The 18,464-nt window shown below is 41.3% G+C and overlaps 1 protein-coding gene across 2 annotated transcripts in view; it reads right to left on the minus strand.

The window, feature by feature from the left end:
• The window catches only part of dph6 (diphthamine biosynthesis 6), a 300,181-nt gene that overhangs the window by 5,091 nt on the left and 276,626 nt on the right, over positions 1-18,464 (minus strand). Inside the window, exon 15 of one of the 2 annotated variants that reach the window (XR_010018318.1) lies at positions 1,531-4,960. Coding sequence is in view for 1 of the 2 variants with exons in the window: in XM_063050727.1 (XP_062906797.1) it covers positions 4,842-4,960 (119 nt within the window). In the remaining variant the exon portion in view is untranslated. Of the gene's footprint in view, positions 1-865; positions 4,961-18,464 lie in introns of those variants that run through there. The other variant, XM_063050727.1, reaches the window with a different exon arrangement.

Here is an 18,464-nt window from a genome sequence, read left to right on the forward strand (position 1 = left end):
ATGCCTTCATATTTGAAACATTTTAAGAAATTGCATTGTGTGAACTGCACTAACGTATTCCCTAGCAGTTCCCCTTGAGTTACTCCAGCAGTTTGCTTTAATTCCACCAGTTAGCTGCAGGCAGTGCACTTTGTGTCAGGTGTGGCTTGAGGAATATTGGATTTCACTGAGCATATAGGTGGGACAGGAGTATGGCACATAGTTCACCTTGCTTTTCAGATTTAAGCTTGTTGCTTCAGATCCTACTGAAAGGATGAGTACAAAATCTACGCTGATGCTGCAGGGTAGTACTGAGGGAACACAGCAGTGTTGGGAGATACTACGTTATAAATGAGATATTAATTTGGCACCTTGTCAGGTGAATGTACAACAGCCGCTGGCACTGTTCAGAACAGATCAGGGGAAGCTTTTCCGGCCAGTATGTAAACTTCAGCAAATATCTAAAACTAATTATCTGGTCTTTTATATCATTGCTGTTTGTGAAAATCTGATGTGTGGAACCTGAATGTCGCATGCCCTTCATTCTTCATTACAACACAGCCTACACCTCGATGGTTAGATATGAAGTGTATAGGGATGATTCAAGTTTGTGAAAGGTGCTATCCAAAAGTTGTGCATCTGTATTGCCTCAGAAGCAACTGATATGAAAAGTCAGATACTGTATGAGGCCAAAATCAAAATACTTTAAAAAGTGCAATTAACTGGCACTCAAAAAGATATTTGCATCATTTGTATTTGGTTCAATCCTCTCCAAATGTATTGAAGCTACTTTAAAAATCCCCAACAGAAATAAAGTCATGACATGACAGTTCCTAATTTTATTTCATTCACCTCAGACATAATACGCATCTTTAAATCCATCAAGAGATTTTTGCTTTTCTAATTTCCTTTAACCTCACTTACAAAAGTTGCTTCAGGGTGCCTTTGTGCAGAGTCTGTAAATCTAGACTATGTTCTAATACATCAGAATACAGTCAAATTATACTTGGAGTGGGCAGAAAAGACAGAAATAGTTCTGTTATTGTTCAGTGTGCAGATTTGTATTTTCCACATTTTGTATTTCCGATTGGCTTTCTTCTCAACCAAAAATACTCAGATCACATCACACAAATTTGCTGTGCCTACTACAGAGTGAAAATACCAATTAAATACCTCAGATTTGAAATGATTCTGCTCATGTCACATATATATACACACAAGACAACTTCAACCCTTCCTTAGCATGCAGCCTTTGGCAGGAACTTCAAAATATGAGTATAATATGAGTATAATTATATTGGAGAAGATCCAATATATTGCATTCAAACATTTTCAAAGCAAACCATGCAATCAACTACTGCTTTTAGTCTTTTTGCCATTGATGACCATTGTATACATATATGTGTGTGTGTGTGTGTGTGTGTGTGTGTGTGTGTGTGTGTGTGTTTGGAAAGACACTTCAAAATAACTGGATAATAGAGATTACTCAGTCTGTATGGAACTTTAATCACAACTACTTAGTTTTCTATCATTAAAAAACATAACTTTTACCTGGAGTAGAATGAAGAACATTTTCAGTGGGCCCACTTCAAAAGCTAATTTTAAGGGAAAAAATTAAGATTGAAACAGGACATCCTTGAATTGGAATGGCCGCTTCATCTCACTGTTCCCTTACTCAGGAGGCAGCCCACTTTCGTCTTCCTCCACAGTTTGCAGCACAGTGAAAAAAACACACCACTTTCTCTGTGCTGTGTCAGGTTTAATCCAGGGTTGTCTTTCCATAAAATGTGCAAAATGACTACTTAAAATAGGCTGAGTACGGTTAAAATGCATATAAGCAATTTACGATTGCTTTGCATTGTCAGAAGTCTCACATGCTTCAAGGCTCCTCTTATTTCATTTCCAAATAAGCTCACGTGAAAACTGAGCCCTGATCCAAAAACTACAATTAGGTTACAATGTTAGTATTTTCAACATCTTTGCAATAAATAATTACATTTACATATAAATCTTGAGCCTATTTATTAACCATCAGCTGGAAACAATAAAGTTTAAAGATACCAATAAAAATGAACAGAAGTCAATTTTATAATATACTAAAGCTGTGTAATCTTGGACTTCCCCTTTTCTGAGCAAGTGGTCAGGCTCACAAGATGCAAAAATTTGCAATGGTATTGTGCAAAGAACAACTCCATTTAAGCTCAAATGTCCTCTAATGAAGGTGATTTATGATACAATTTAGATTTTTGTTTCTACAGATTTATGAGACTTCTAGGAAGTAGCAAGATACTTGAACAAAAGGATGAAATAAAAAATGGCTCTTCAGTTAAAAAAACAGCTGGTGAGTAAGGTTAGGACAACATCTGATCTTGAACATGGCCTCATTTATAGGAATGTGCAAGCCTTCTTCATGGAGTGGTTTGAAAGGATATGAATATTACCTCCAATCAGAAGAAATGTTTTCTTTTTAAACATCATCTGTTTCCTTGGATGCTTTAAAATTCCCTACATTGTGGTACTACAGTAGTTGTTATGACTAGAAGGCTAAGTAATCCTGAATACACAATTGGTTACTAATGTGGTGTGGACGTAGCATATTCAATGTGTGGCCAAACTGAGTCTAAGTACTTTACAATTTAATCAACCCACATTTTTTCTCAACAGTAGAAGCTTAAGACACAGAGTACCGACACTGATTTTCAGAAATATTTCATGCAATCTGTATCAACATTTAGCTATTAACTGAGTAAATCGTTTGGATGGCCTTATTAAGTCTACTTTGTTAAATGTAACTGTGTAAGTACACTTAAGAAAATCATTGGTCACAGAATCAGACCAGAGAATAATAAATCTTGCATTGGTCAATGATGCTGTCAATAATGAATCTAACATTCTGACATTAAGCAGGGAATAACAACTACTGTAATAAACTTAAACGTAAACAGAAATGTCCTAAGAACTCATGTTAGCTGGTTTTCCTCTCCACATAGGCTGCTTGACTGGCTATGTTCTTCCAGCATTGCTGTTCCTGTTTTGCATTCCAGTAGGTGCAGTTTTATTTGTTTTCAGTTAATAAACTGACATCACTAAACATACACTTCAATAATGGCAAGCATTGGCATGATTAAAAAAGTAGATATGAGAAATGGTTTTCTGTAAGAGTGAAAACAATACTGCAATGGCGAAAGAGGGCAGTGCCATAGAAAAGAATTAACCACCAAGATTAACCAGCTTCAAGTCCCACAATGCCTTAGGAGGTACTTGTTTTAAATGCAATCCTGTGGAAGAAAAAGTCTGTAAAGAAGGCATACCCTCTGAATAAGCAAAGTTTGAAACTCAGCACAGATAAACAATATTTTTCATCAATATTCAGTCTCTTATTAACTATTTTGAAAGACACTAAGAATTGTTCAGAATATCTTGTATAGTAGACTAGATAGAAGTAGCAAATTTCCTTTTCCAAAGCACATTGATGAACCAGTATGGTTTTTGACAAGATAGCAGCTTTCATGTACATATATTTCAGTGTTAGTTTACAAATTACCAGTTATTGCATTCAACTGAACATAGCTCTGGGTTGTTGTGTCATAACTTCAGAAATACTGAGCCACAGTTAATGATGACAGTGAATGCCAGCTATTTTCTTATTGTTTTAAAGAACAATCTTATGGGTATTTCACGCTCAAAGGAAGAACATCAATAATTCATTGTTATCAGAGATGTATTCAGTTACCTCAGAATCAGGTTGTTCAACCTGTGCAGTAACTTGTACAAATTTATTGCACAACATATAAAGCTAGTGAAAATGAATCTTTTCCTTAACAGGCTCTAAAGTGTATTTCATAACACTTTCAAGTCCCAGATCAAAATGACTCACCAGGGAGATTGAGCTTTAATTGGTAAGTACCTTTCTATTTTATACAAATACTGAATTAAGTCAATAACAAAGGTCATTATTTGCAACAATACTCTGTTTGTGTGGTGCTGGGCTCAATATTTCAGGTATTAATCTCAGATAACTCAGAAAATTCATCCAATAGCTCGAAGGTGGCCAGACAATAGGGCAGTCATGATCAGCCACAGTATGGGGCTAAGGAACTGACCTTGACCAGGATGATGGGGGAATTAGAGTTTATGATCATGGAAAGTGAGCCTGAATCTCCATTTACAATGGCTAAGAGGCAAACACAAGAGAAGGATGTTTAACATCAATAAAGCTCATTACAGGGATTGGCGCATTCTGTCAAAGCTCGCAGATGAGGGATGGCATGGTGTGCAATGGCTTAGAAAAATTAGTAGTTTGTCAAACATATTACAAGGGGAAAAGTGAACAAGGTTGTTGAGAGTTTGGATGCGGGAATTGTTGCAGTTGGGAATCAAGAATTAATTGCATTGCTCTTGTAATTTGATTTTCAATTTGGTAGTTCAATAAAATTTCTCTGAAAATGAGAAAAGATTTAAAAGTTGCTATAAAATAAAAATTACTTTCTATCTTTGTCCATCATGACTTTAATAAAAGAAAACACCTACTATGATAGTTTATGCACAGTTTCCAAAAGAGATTGATTTTCACTTGACTGACTTTATAGACCAAATTCAAATACAGAGCCAGTAATATGCAACATCTTTTCTCATCTCTTCTATATTTATCAGTTGCCAATAAATATAATAGCAAAGTTGGCCGTGAACAAGAAGCCCTTTGTGACTATTTAGACGGGCGTTGATCGCAGTACAATTGGAATTATCTTGGAACTGTTACTGTAAACACAGGTGGAGATCTGCTTTTGTTTCCCATTACGTAGAGGGAGGAAATGGATTTACAGTAGCTCATAACCTAGTGTTCTCCACCCTGCCTTTTGTCCTTAGCTGGTCAGCCAACAAATGACATGCAGAATTTTTTGGCCAGACAGATCTGTTACAGGCACCAAAATCAGAGGCGGAACTCTCGAGCTCAGTAGTTCTTCCAGGAATCGTGCCAAATCTAAAAATAAAAATGTTGAAAACATACTGTTTAATAACTAATTGCATTTATTCATAAAGTGCTACAAATTAATTTCAAATATTATAAAATAGAGAATATCCACAGTTAAAAAAATTGTGCTTCCTGAAAATACTGATTCCATTAACTTTCAAACAGGGTGAGAGAGAACTTAATCAAAGAAAAGAGCTCTTTGTTTCAGCTGCCTCTAAAAAGAAAACGTATTCAGTCTGGAAAGCTACACGGCACATTGTTTGCAGCATATGGCAAGCTGGGTTTCACAAACCTCACATCAAACATCTGAAGTACCTAAGGACTGTCCCTTGGAGTATAAATTCCATACATGGCTTGTGCTGTGAAGAGGGGTCCCTGTGGGGATTGGATTCCTGGTATTAGGGTAAGAAGTGATGTCCCTAAAGATGTGCCCTATGGTCAGTGGAGCACTTAACCCATTGACCAGGCCCTATATGATTATTCACAAGTTATTGATGTCTCTTGGTCCCTAGCAGATTGTGGAATGTTCACATCTCCTTACTGTCAAAGCATATGGCCACTAATTGGATGCATTAGAAAGACAATAGCTTTGGCTTCATTGATGCCAAACTAAAAATCTATGGTGAATGACCCAAGACTGATTGTTTTTAATGCATGGTTTGCCTTCTAGCGAGCGATTATTAATTAGTTCCTACTTTTCTGAAAATTCGATTAAAAGCAAATAGCCACAGTCTTTCACCAGGATTTTTTAAAATATAAACCACAAACATAGAATAAAAGTGCAAAATTATTACATATAAACTGCATAATTCCTTAAATAGTGAAATCTAAAAGCAGAAAAAGAATTTTGTTGTTGCTCTATTTGCAAAGCAATGACTGCCCTGTAAGGAGAGCTGTGGGTAACAGTTTTAATATTGTGTTTTCCCTCTGGAATTATCAGATTTTTTATAATGTAATTTTATAATTAACATATTGTTAAAATATAATTATTTACTATGGATATTTAAAAATTGCATATATTCAACATTCTCATCTTCCACAAAAAATTAAGCATAAGAAAACTAAACCAAAACAATGAATAATTATTAATAGCTGGCTTCCTTCAGAGATGATTGAATCTTGGTGAATTTTCAATAGCACAAAATTAATTGTATCATGTATTTTTACTACACTACTATTACAGCCTAACATTGAGCTCTCTTCTGAAGGTTTTTGTGACTTGAACTGATATGTTTATGATTTACTCACTGTGCTCACTGCACTAAACACAACATTGCATATGGTTCAGATGCAAACTAATTTCATGGTAAGTTTTGCAGAAGACGTTCAGTTCCCAGGAAACAGGCTCTTGCCAAGAGTAATTGAGGATCATCCTTAGTTTGAAACATTTTGCCTGAGCAAAAATACATTAATTGTGGTGAATGCTGGTGGCTAAGAGAAATAATAAGACCCAGGATAAGGAATGCGAGATTTGGAATGTCAGTGTTTTCTGGGTCCTGCATCCCACGAATATTTACTAGAATTATAATGTTGCAAAAATTAAAGCTAGAATCTAAATACTGAGCCTTTAACAGTCACGAAGTGAAATTTTGTCAGAATTTCCTGCTGTAGCAGCCTGCTTTGGCATAACTTTACATATATTCACTATTTATCTTATGCTGCACCCTTAGCAATTATGGTAGTCTTTTCTTTTCTGTTTACTTGGGAAAGGCAAGCTTTGTTTAGTTGATTTCAACACCAAAAACAGAGCAAGACCAGCTGATTCATAACCCCGAGATGGTGGTATTTAAAGTAATTGGATAAATCAGTTAGTCATAGTCCAAAAAAGCAGTTCCTCTTTCATATTTGGTGACATGTTCTATTATTTGTCATTGCACAGCTGGTATCAATGTACATTCGGTAAGAAGATACGGCATGGAAGCCTTCATTTCCTCATCATGTTACTTCTGGCTAGGGGGCACATTTGGAATTTTGCCTTCTACTGTGGATTTGCAGCTAATTAATTAACTAAAACTAGCAGATTAATACAAATCTTTTGGGGCATGAATGCTTAAATTATTAAACTTTCAATTATGCACTTGTCTCCATGGGGTATTTAAAAAATTATATTATAAATGTAATTAAGTTTTGCTTCTTGGCAGCAATGATTTATGCAGGTTATTTTAAAAAGGTCATTTTTTTGTTTTTATTCCATAACAGCTTCTAATATATTATTGGCGATGCTAGTGTTCTGTGCCACACTGATGGAGCCACGCATTTAAGAAGTATCGTATCAATGGGCATTTAATCAAATCGTGTGGTTCGTAATGTTATGCTACAACAGAAAATAAAATATAAATAGCACAAACTTAATACAGATAAAAGTCAATGCAGTACTGTGATGCCAAAGGAGATAAAAATCCCAAATGCAGTATAAAGTAATGCACAGTGGCTACCAATATATCAGTGGAGAAGCTCAAGTGGTCTTAGAGAACACAGGACACATGGGTGAAAATAGCCTTTCCTGTGGTGTGATTTCTATGTAATTCCAAGTAATTTCACATATGAATCTCCTGAAATCCAATTCTTGTCTATGCATGGATGAATATATCAATTACTGCTAAATCATCAATTTACTTGGCCACATCCACATCTAAGATGAAGGTGACCTATGGAAATGGAGATTGGTGCGCTTCCATCACAGTTGAACATCATAGCCTTCATATAAAACTAACTTCATTGTGCTGAGAAAATCACAAGTGTCACCCCATTCTTTGCTGGATCAACCTCAACTAATCTTCAAAAACAAAAATGCTCCTTTGAACCACCTCACAGCAAATAAAGATGATGAAAGGCTGCAAATGACTTCATTTGTTCAAGGTGTGGAAAAGGAAATTGATCAGTGTAGGTCTGTACTGCATACTCTGAAAGCAGTTATAATTTTAATATGACTTAATAGCACTGAATAATTGACTTAATATTTCCGGTGGAAATAATGTAGGCAACTGAAAATTGAAATTCAATTTATATTCCATTATGAATCTGGAAACAATAAAGTGAATCGGTACAATGCAGAATGGATGGTCTGATGGCTTCACTGAATAATATTAAATAGGAAGACTACACATGAATAACACACACAAAATGCTGGATGAACTTAGCAGGTCAGGCAACATCTATGGCGGGAAATACAGTTGATGTTTTGGGTCGAGACCCTTCCTCAGGAATGGAAGTAAAGAGGGCTGAAGCTATACTAAAAGGGTGAGGGGTGGACAACTAGCAGGTGATAGGTAAGTTCAAGTGAGAGGGGGAAGACAGGCAGATAGGAGATGGGGGGTGCAAGAGAACAATGTGAGTAACTGGGAGCTGATAGATGGTAGAGACAAAGGGCTGAGAAAGAAGGAATCTGAAAGGAGAATAAAGGGAAGGAGGTGAACAATTGATCATACATGATTGCATTTTTTCTGGAGTTTGCAATTCCAAATAACAAATCATCTAGTGAGATTTTAAATCCCATCTTGTAATGGATGTTGAACAGTAATGGTCCCAGACAGCAGAAGAGAAAATCAGAAAGCTGCAAGTTTAATCATGGTCACAGTTTCTCATCATCGTCAGTGTGTGTGAACTACTCATGTACAAGCCTTCAACTGCCAGAACCAGGTTCATCAAACCTTGGGGCAACATACGGCAAAACTGCAAACTCAGCATAGTCGTGCAGAAATTGTGCTTGGGTCATCATCCTTCATTACTTAATGGAGAAGTACTTCAAGATCTAGGGAAGTTTCCATCTTCAATTGCCTCACTTGTATTGAAAGCTTTTCATTCAAATCATATAACCGTATAACAATTACAGCACGGAAACAGGCCACCTTGGCCCTTCTGGTCCGTGCCAAACGCTTAATCTCACCTAGTCCCACCAACCTGCACTCAGCCCATAACCCTCCATTCCTTTCTTGTCCATATACCTATCCAATTTTTCTTTAAATGACAATATCAAACCTGCCTTTACCACTTCTACTGGAAGCTCATTCCACACAGCCACCACTCTCTGAGTAAAGAAGTTCCCCCTCATGTTACCCCTAAACTTCTGCCCCCTAACTCTCAACTCATGTCCTCTTGTTTGAATCTCCCCTACTCTCAATGGAAAAAGCCTATCCATGTCAACTCTATCCCCCTCATAATTTTAAATACCTCTATCAAGTCCCCCCTCAACCTTCTATGCTCCAAAGAATAAAGACCTAACCTGTTCAACCTTTCTCTGTAACTCAGGTGCTGAAACCCAGGTAACATTCTAGTAAATCTTCTCTGTACTCTCTCTATTTTGTTGACATCTTTCCTATAATTCGGTGACCAGAACTGTACATAATACTCCAAATTTGGCCTTATCAATGCCTTGTACAATTTTAACATTACATCCCAACTCCTATACTCAATGCTCTGATTTATAAAGGCCAGCATACCAAAAGCTTTCCTCACCACCCTATCCACATGAGATTCCACCTTCAGGGAACTATGCATTATTCCTAGATCCCTCTGTTCTACTGCATTCTTCAATGCCCTACCACTTACCATGTATGTCCTATTTTGATTAGTCCTACCAAAATATAACACCTCACACTTATCAGCATTAAACTCCATCTGCCATCTTTCAGCCCACTCTTCTAACTGGCCCAAATCTCTCTGCAAGTTTTGAAACCTGCTTCATTATCCACAACGCCACCTATCATCTGCGTACTTACTAATTCAATTTACCACCTCATCATCCAGAACATTAATGTATATGACAAACAACATTGGACCCAGTACAGATCCCTGAGGCACACCACTAGTCACCGGCCTCCAACCTGACAAACAGTTATCCACCACTACTCTCTGGCATCTCCCATCCAGCCACTGTTGAATCCATTTTACTACTTCAATATTAATACCTAACAATTGAACCTTCCTAACTAACCTTCCATGTGGAACCTTGTCAAAGGCCTTACTGAAGTCCATATAGACAACATGCACCGCTTTACCCTCATCAACTTTCCTAGTAACCTCTTCAAAAAATTCAATAAGATTTGTCAAATATGACCTTCCACGCACAGATCCATGTTGACTGTTCCTAATCAGACCCTGTCTGTCCAGATAATTATATATACCATCTCTAAGAATACTTTACATTAATTTACCCACCACTGACGTTAAACTTACAGGCCGATAATTGCTAGGTTTACTCTCAGAACCCTTTTCAAACAATGGAACAACATGAGCAATACACCAATCCTCTGGCACCATCCCGGTTTCTAATGACATTTGAAATATTTCTGTCAGAGCCCCTGCTACTTCTACACTAGGTTCCCTCAAGGTCCAAGGGAATATCCTGTAAGGACCCAGAGACTTATCCACTTTTATATTCCTTAAAAGTGATAGTACTTCCTCTTCCTTAATCATCATAGCTTCCATAACTTCCCTACTTGTTTCCCTTACCTTACACAATTCACTACCCTTCTCCTTAGTGAATACCGAAGAAAAGAAATTGTTCAAAATCTCCCCCATCTCTTTTGGCTTCACACATAGCTGTCCACTCTGATTCTCTAAGGGACCAATTTTATCCCTCACTATCCTTTTGCTATTAATATAACTGTAGAAACCCTCTGGATTTATTTTCACCTTACTTGCCAAAGCAACCTCGCATCTTCTTTTAGCTTTTCTAATTTCTTTCTTAAGATTCTTTTTACATTCTTTATATTCCTCGAGCACCTCATTTACTCCAAGCTGCCTATATTTATTGTCGATCCCTCTCTTTTTCCGAACCAAGTTTCCAATATCCCTTGAAAACCATAGCTCTCTCAAACTTTTAACCTTTCCTTTCAACTTAACAGGAACATAAAAATCCTGTACCCTCAAAATTTCACCTTTAAATGACCTCCATTTCTCTATTACATACTTCCCATAAAACAAATTGTCCCAATCCACTCCTTCTAAATCCTTTCGCATCTCCTCAAAGTTAGCCTTTCTCCAATCAAAAATCTCAACTCTGGGTCCAGACCTATCCTTCTCCATAATTATATTGAAACTAATGGCATTGTGATCATTGGACCCGAAGTGCTCCCCAACACATACCTCCATCACCTGAACTATCTCATTTCCTAACAGGAGATCCAACACTGCACCTTCTCTAGTTGGTACCTCTATGTATTGCTGCAAAAAACTATCCTGCACACATTTTACAAACTCCAAACCATCCAGCCCTTTAATAGTATGGGCTTCCCAGTCTATGTGTGGAAAATTAAAATCTCCCATAATCACAACCTTGCGCTTACTACAAATATCTGCTATCTCCTTACAAATTTGCTCCTCCGATTCTCCCTCTCCATTAGGTGGTCTATAATACACCCCTATAACCTTTCCCATTCCTGAGTTCCACCCAAATAGCCTCCCTAGACGAGCCCTCTAATCTATCCTGCCAGAGCACCGCTGTAGTATTTTCTCTGACAAGCAATGCAACACCTCCCCTCTTGACCCTCTGATTCTACCACACCTGAAGCAACAAAATCCAGGAATATTTAGTTGCCAGTTACACCCCTCCTGCAACCATGTTTCATTATTTTTCCAGGTATCAATCCATGCTCTAAGCTCATCCATCTTTCTTACAATGCTCCTACTCAGAGTCAGAGGTGCACCAAGTCATGGTTACACAGAAGGACATGAACTGGCCTTTTCTCTTCCAGGGATAAAACTAAACATACAATAGCCTAGCATGATTGCTGAAGTTTTCCCAAGACCAAATAATTTCTATCGAAGTGTTAATTGTTATGTAGACAAATCTGGCAATCAAAATGCAAACAAGACCTGATGATCTGTTGACTTCTGTAGGGCTGAAGAAATGAGGAATACTGTGGGATCTTGCACCTCACTTCTGCATTGAGTTAATATCTTGTCTCAAAGCTGATACCCTTGCTGATGCAGTACTAAAATACCAGTTTAGAATATTGCTCAAAATTAGAAGTGGGTCTGGAACACGTAACAACCAGACTTAAACAAAATGACCACAATTCTGTCACAAAGACAGCAAGCTCAAATCTTTTGCCTTTCAACTTACAAGCTCTAACAATACATTTAGATGTTCACCCTTCTGTTTTCAGTTTTTGGACAGCAGGTTCTGCCATCTACACATGAGATCCATAGGTCATCTGGACCCAATTTTTCTTCATTGTCCCGTAACCATACTTGTCCCTGTATTACTTTTTAATCTGCTTTTCCCTGTATTTTTATTTTACTATTGATTTCCAGTACCGGTAATATCTGGTTATTTTTAAGCAAAATATTAATATCTCTTAGTTTACAATTACCTTTGCCAAAATAGCAGTTTAAAATTTCAGATTAACAGAACATCCAAAACACTATTTTATTACAATGTGAATAATTATTCATTTTTTCACGATAATCCATTTGCCAACTAACTAATACAGGAGACTGTATATGCTAAAATCTGCAGAATACTGAAGGACGTTTAGTGGGTCAGACAGCATCTATGGAGGTAGAGAGATGACAAGATTTCCAGTTTGAGAACTTGCATCAGGAAAAGTACATCACCTTTTAGCTTCTGTCTCTACCTCCACCCTCCCCTTCTGTCTCTGTCTGTACCTCCACCCTCCCCTTCTGACTGTCTGAACCTCAACCCTCCCCTTCTGCCTCTGTCTGTACCTCCACCCTCCGCTTCTGACTGTCTGTACCTGCACCCCCTCCTTCTGTCTCTGTCTCTATCTCCACCCTCCCCTTCTGACTGTCTGTACCTCCACCCTCCCCTTCTGTCTCTGTCTGTACCTCCACCCTCCCCTTCTGTTTCTGTCTCTACCTCCACCCTCCCCTTCTGTCTCTGTCTCTACCTCCACCTTCTGCTTCTGTCTCTGTCTGTCCATTGACCTTCCCCTTCTGTCTGTCTCTACCTCCACCCACCTCTTCTGTCTCTGTCTGTCCATCCACCCTCCCCTTCTGTCTCTGTCTGTCCATCGACCTTCCCCTTCTGTCTCTGCCTGTACCTCCACCCTCCCCTTCTGTCTCTGTCTCTACCTCCACCCTCCCCTTCTGTCTCTGTCTCTACCCCCACCCACCTCTTCTGTCTCTGTCTGTCCATCCACCCTCCCCTTCTGTCTCTGCCTGTACCTCCACCCTCCCCTTCTGTCTCTGTCTCTACCTCCACCCTCCGCTTCTGTCTCTGTCTGTACCTCCACCTTCCCCTTCTGTCTGTCTCTGCCTCCACCCTCCCCTTCTGTTTCTGTCTCTACCTCCACCCTCCCCTTCTGTTTCTGTCTCTACCTCCACCTTCCGCTTCTGTCTCTGTCTGTACCTCCACCCTCCCCTTCTGTCTGTCTCTACCTCCACCCTCCCCTTCTGTCTGTCTCTACCTCCACCCACCTCTTCTGTCTCTGCCTGTACCTCCACCCACCTCTTCTGTCTCTGCCTGTACCTCCACCCTCCCCTTCTGTTTCTGTCTCTACCTCCACCTTCCGCTTCTGTCTCTGTCTGTACCTCCACCCTCCCCTTCTGTCTGTCTGTACCTCCACCCACCCCTTCTGTCTCTGTCTGTCCATCCACCCTCCCCTTCTGTCTGTCTGTACCTCCACCCTCCCCTTCTGTCTGACTGTACCTCCACCCTCCCCTTCTGTCTCTGTCTCTACCTCCACCCTCCCCTTCTGTCTGTCTCTCCCTCCTGTCTCTGTCTGTCCATCCACCCTCCCCTTCTGTCTCTGTCTGTACCTCCACCCTCCCCTTCTGTCTCTGTCTGTCCATCGACCTTCCCCTTCTGTCTCTGTCTCTACCTCCACCCTCCCCTTCTGTCTCTGTCTCTACCTCCACCCTCCCCTTCTGTCTCTGTCTGTACCTCCACCCTCCCCTTCTGTCTGTCTCTCCCTCCTGTCTCTGTCTGTCCATCCACCCTCCCCTTCTGTCTCTGTCTGTACCTCCACCCTCCCCTTCTGTCTCTGTCTGTCCATCGACCTTCCCCTTCTGTCTCTGTCTCTACCTCCACCCTCCCCTTCTGTCTCTGTCTCTACCTCCACCCTCCACTTCTGTCTCGGTCTCTACCTCCACCCTCCCCTTCTGTCTCTGTCTGTCCATCCGCCCTCCCCTTCTGTCTCTGTCTGTCTATCCACCCTCCCCTTCTGTCTGTCTGTACCTCCACCCTCCCCTTCTGTCTCTGTCTCTACCTCCACCCTCCCCTTCTGTCTGTCTCTCCCTCCTGTCTCTGTCTGTCCATCCACCCTCCCCTTCTGTCTCTGTCTGTACCTCCACCCTCCCCTGCTGTCTCTGTCTCTACCTCTACCCTCCCCTTCTGTCTCTGTCTGTACCTCCACCCTCCCCTTCTGTCTCTGTCTCTATCTCCACCCTCCCCTTCTGTCTCTGTCCCTACCTCCACCTTCCGCTTCTGTCTCTGTCTCTACCTCCACCCTCCCCTTCTGTCTCTGTCTGTACCTCCACCCTCCCCTTCTGTCTGTCTGTACCTCCACCCTCCCCTTCTGTCTCTGTCTCTACCTCCACCCTCCACTTCTGTCTCAGTCTCTACCTCCACCCTCCCCTTCTGTCTCTGTCTGTCCATCCGCCCTCCCCTTCTGTCTGTCTCTACCTCCACCCTCCCCTTCTGTCTGTCTGTACCTCCATTCTGTCTGTCTGACTGTACCTCCACCCTCCCCTTCTGTCTCTGTCTCTACCTCCGCCCTCCCCTTCTGTCTCTGTCTCTACCTCCATCCTCCCCTTCTCCCCACCAGCATGCTGCCAAATGCCCGCCATACCCACTCCTCACCTGGTTCTACCTATCAGCTCTCAGCTCCTGCCTTAACTGTTTGTACTAGCTATCTCCTGAAGACCAAAAGAGTGAGCCATAAAAATGGAATCATTACTGAGAAATCCATAAGGGAACTTAGGAGGAAAGTCTTTCTCCAAGGAAAGGCAACAATGTAGAAGTTACTGTGATAAAGTAACTGAGATAAATAGCTTAGATACATTTTGGAAGAAGGTAGATACATCTCTGAGAGAGAAACGAATAGGGCAGCAGATCTCATTAGATCAAAGGGGTTATGTGGAGGCTTGTTTGCAGCTCAACACTAGCATAGTTAAATCCGGCCAAGTGGTCTTTCCTGTGATGTAAGTTCTATGTAATTGCAAGTAATTCCATGTTTGAATCTCTGAAATCATCCAATATTTGTTCCTAGGTCAGTGCTATCTACATTCTTTGTCACAGATTACACATGACAATGGGGTATTGTGGTTCATTCCTTTCGACATTTCTGCAACCTTCAGGCAATTTACTACTTAATCTAAAACCTCATTTTCACTGCTGAAAATCAGTGGAACTGCTTTTTTTTTTAAAAAAAAACAGTTTCACTCTTACCTATGGCAAGCACACCTGCCATGTCTGTTCTTGCTCTACTAATTCTGTCCTTGGCCCACTCCTTTTCTTCCTGGGGATATCACCAGCAGTAAAAGAGTCAGCTTCCTCATGGATATTTATATTGAGTTCTACTTATTAGTCACTCTGATATTGAAAATCTCTTCCAACAATTTGACATTTGCCGACATGATTAATCAGGTTCTACACTGTCATTGTGCAACCCGTGTAATACTCTGCTCATAATCAGCAGCCAAACAGAGGTGCAGTGTAGAAACAGACGCTGGCTCAATGGAATGGCACTGACCATCAATGACCCATTTACTCTAATCCCACTTTACAGGAAAAGTGGTTTTCTTTCCTCATTGGTGAAACAGAATAATCTTTCAGTTCTTTTGAAGTGATTTAAACATAGATGAAAGATTAGGTACTGTTTCACAATTCTGTTTCTTATTCAGTATTATCTAAAGTAATTATTGCAGATTCCTTTCCTCACTGTTAACTAAAAATTCAAATGGTTCATGCAAAAAAAGACAATGAGGCATTCTTTGGCTATAAAGACAACTTTGTAGGTAAAATTCTTATATTTTTCATGTCAGTTTTGTTTATTTATGAAATAGTGTCATCTGTTGAAGGCTGTGAAGCACTAAGTATTCAAAAGAAAGAGACAGTTCTGGAGACAGCTTACCTACTGATCTCTATTATAAACTCTCACAGCTACCTAGACTACACCTCTTCCCACCCTGTTACTTGTAGAAACGTCATCCCTTTCTCTTAATTCCTCCGTCTGCGCCGCATCTGCTCTCAGGATGAGGCTTTTCATTCCGGAACGAAGAAGATGTGCTCTTTTCAAAGAAAGGGGCTTCCCTTCCTCCAGCATCAGCATCAGCCTCAACTGCATTTCTTCCATTTCATGCACATCTCCTGATCCTCTCGCCACCTACCAGGGAATGGGTTCCTCTTGTCCTCACCTACCACCCCACCAGCCTCCGCGTCCAGCACATAATTCTCCGTAACCTCTGCCATTTCCAATGGATCCCACCACCAAGCACATCTTTCCCTCCCCCTCACTTTCTGCTTTCCACAGGAATCGCTCCCTATGCAACTCCCTTGACCATTCGTCTCTCCCCACTGATCTCCCTCCTGGCACTTATCCTTGCAAGTGGAACAAGTGCTTCACCTGACCTTATACCTCCTCCCTCACTACCATCCAGGGCTCTAAACAGTTCTTCCAGGTGAGGTGACACTTCACCTCTGACAACACACATAAAAGTTGCTGGTGAACGCAGCAGGCCAGGCAGCATCTCTAGGAAGAGGTGCAGTCGACGTTTCAGGCCGAGACCCTTCGTCAGGACTAACTGAAGGAAGAGTGAGTAAGGGATTTGAAAGTTGGAGGGGGAGGGGAAGATCCAAAATGATAGGAGAAGACAGGAGGGGGAGGGATGGAGCCAAGAGCTGGACAGGTGATAGGCAAAAGGGATACGAGAGGATCATGGGACAGGAGGTCCGGGAAGAGAGACAAGGGGGGCAGGGGGACCCAGAGGATGGGCAAGAGGTATATTCAGAGGGACAGAGGGAGAAAAAGGAGAGTGAGAGAAAGAACGTGTGTATAAAAATAAGTAGATGGGGTACGAGGGGCAGGTGGGGCATCAGCGGGAGTTAGAGAAGTCGATGTTCATGCCATCAGGTTGGAGGCTACCCAGATGGAATATAAGGTGTTGTTCCTCCAACCTGAGTGTGGTTTCATCTTTACAGTAGAGGAGGCCGTGGATAGACATGTCAGAATGAGAATGGGATGAGGAATTAAAATGACCGCTTTGCTGAATATCTACGCTCTGTCCGCCAAAGAAAGCAGGATCTCCCAGTGGCCACACATTTTAATTCCACGTCCCATTCCTATTCTGATATGTCTATCCACGGCCTCCTCTACTGTCAAGAAGAAGCCACACTCAGGTTGGAGGAACAACACCTTATATTCCATCTGGGTAGCCTCCAACCTGATGGCATGAACATTGACTTCTCTAACTCCCGCTGATGCCCCACCTGCCCCTCGTACCCCATCTGTTACTTATTTTTATACACACGTTCTTTCTCTCACTCTCCTTTTTCTCCCTCTGTCCCTCTGAATATACCCCTTGCCCATCCTCTGGGTTCCCCCCCACCTTGTCTTTCTTCCCAGACCTCCTGTCCCATGATCCTCTCGTATCCCTTTTGCCTATCACCTGTCCAGCTCTTGGCTCCATCCCTCCCCCTCCTGTCTTCTCCTATCATTTTGGATCTCCCCCTCCCCCTCCAACTTTCAAATCCCTTACTCACTCTTCCTTCAGTTAGTCCTGACGAAGGGTCTCGGCCTGAAACGTCGACTGCACCTCTTCCTAGAGATGCTGCCTGGCCTGCTGCGTTCACCAGCAACTTTTATGTGTGTTGCTTGAATTTCCAGCATCTGCAGAATTCCTGTTGTTTACGTTTAACTTCACCTCTGAGTCTGTTGGGGCCATATACTGTGTTCGGTGCTCCCGGTGTGGCCTCCTGTTTATTGGTGAGACCCAACTTAGATTGGGAAACCACTTCTCTGAACACCTACGCTCTGTTCGCCAGAAAAAGCATAATCTCCCAGTGGCCAGCCATTTTAATTCCACTTCCCATTCCCATTTAGATATGTCTATGCATGGCCTCTTCTACAGTTGCAATGAAGCCACACTCAGGATGGAGGAAAAACACTTTATTTTCTGTGTGGGTAACCTCCAACCTGATGGCATGAACATCGATTTTTCGAACTTCCGATAATGGCCCTCCCCCTTCACCATACCCCATCTCCTTTTCCCTCTCTTAACTTATCTTCTTGTCTGCCCATCGCCTCCCTCTGGTTCTCCTCCCCCTTTGCTTTCTTCCATGACATTCTGTCCTCTTCTCCTGCGCTCCCTGTATCTCTTTCACCAATCAACTTCACAGCTCTTTACTTCACCCCTCACCTTGTGATTCTCTTTCCCCTGCCCCACCTTTTAACTCTGCTCCTCATCATTTTTTCTGCAGCCCTGCTGAAGGGTCTCAGCCTGAAATGTCAGCCGTACACTTTAACATAGATGCTGCCAGGCCTGCCAAGCTCCTCCAGCATTCTGTGTGTGTGACTTGGATTTCAAGTATCTGCAGGTCTTCTCTTCT

This window comes from Mobula hypostoma, chromosome 1, assembly GCF_963921235.1.
Source record: "Mobula hypostoma chromosome 1, sMobHyp1.1, whole genome shotgun sequence".
In the NCBI taxonomy this organism is placed as follows: domain Eukaryota; kingdom Metazoa; phylum Chordata; class Chondrichthyes; order Myliobatiformes; family Myliobatidae; genus Mobula; species Mobula hypostoma.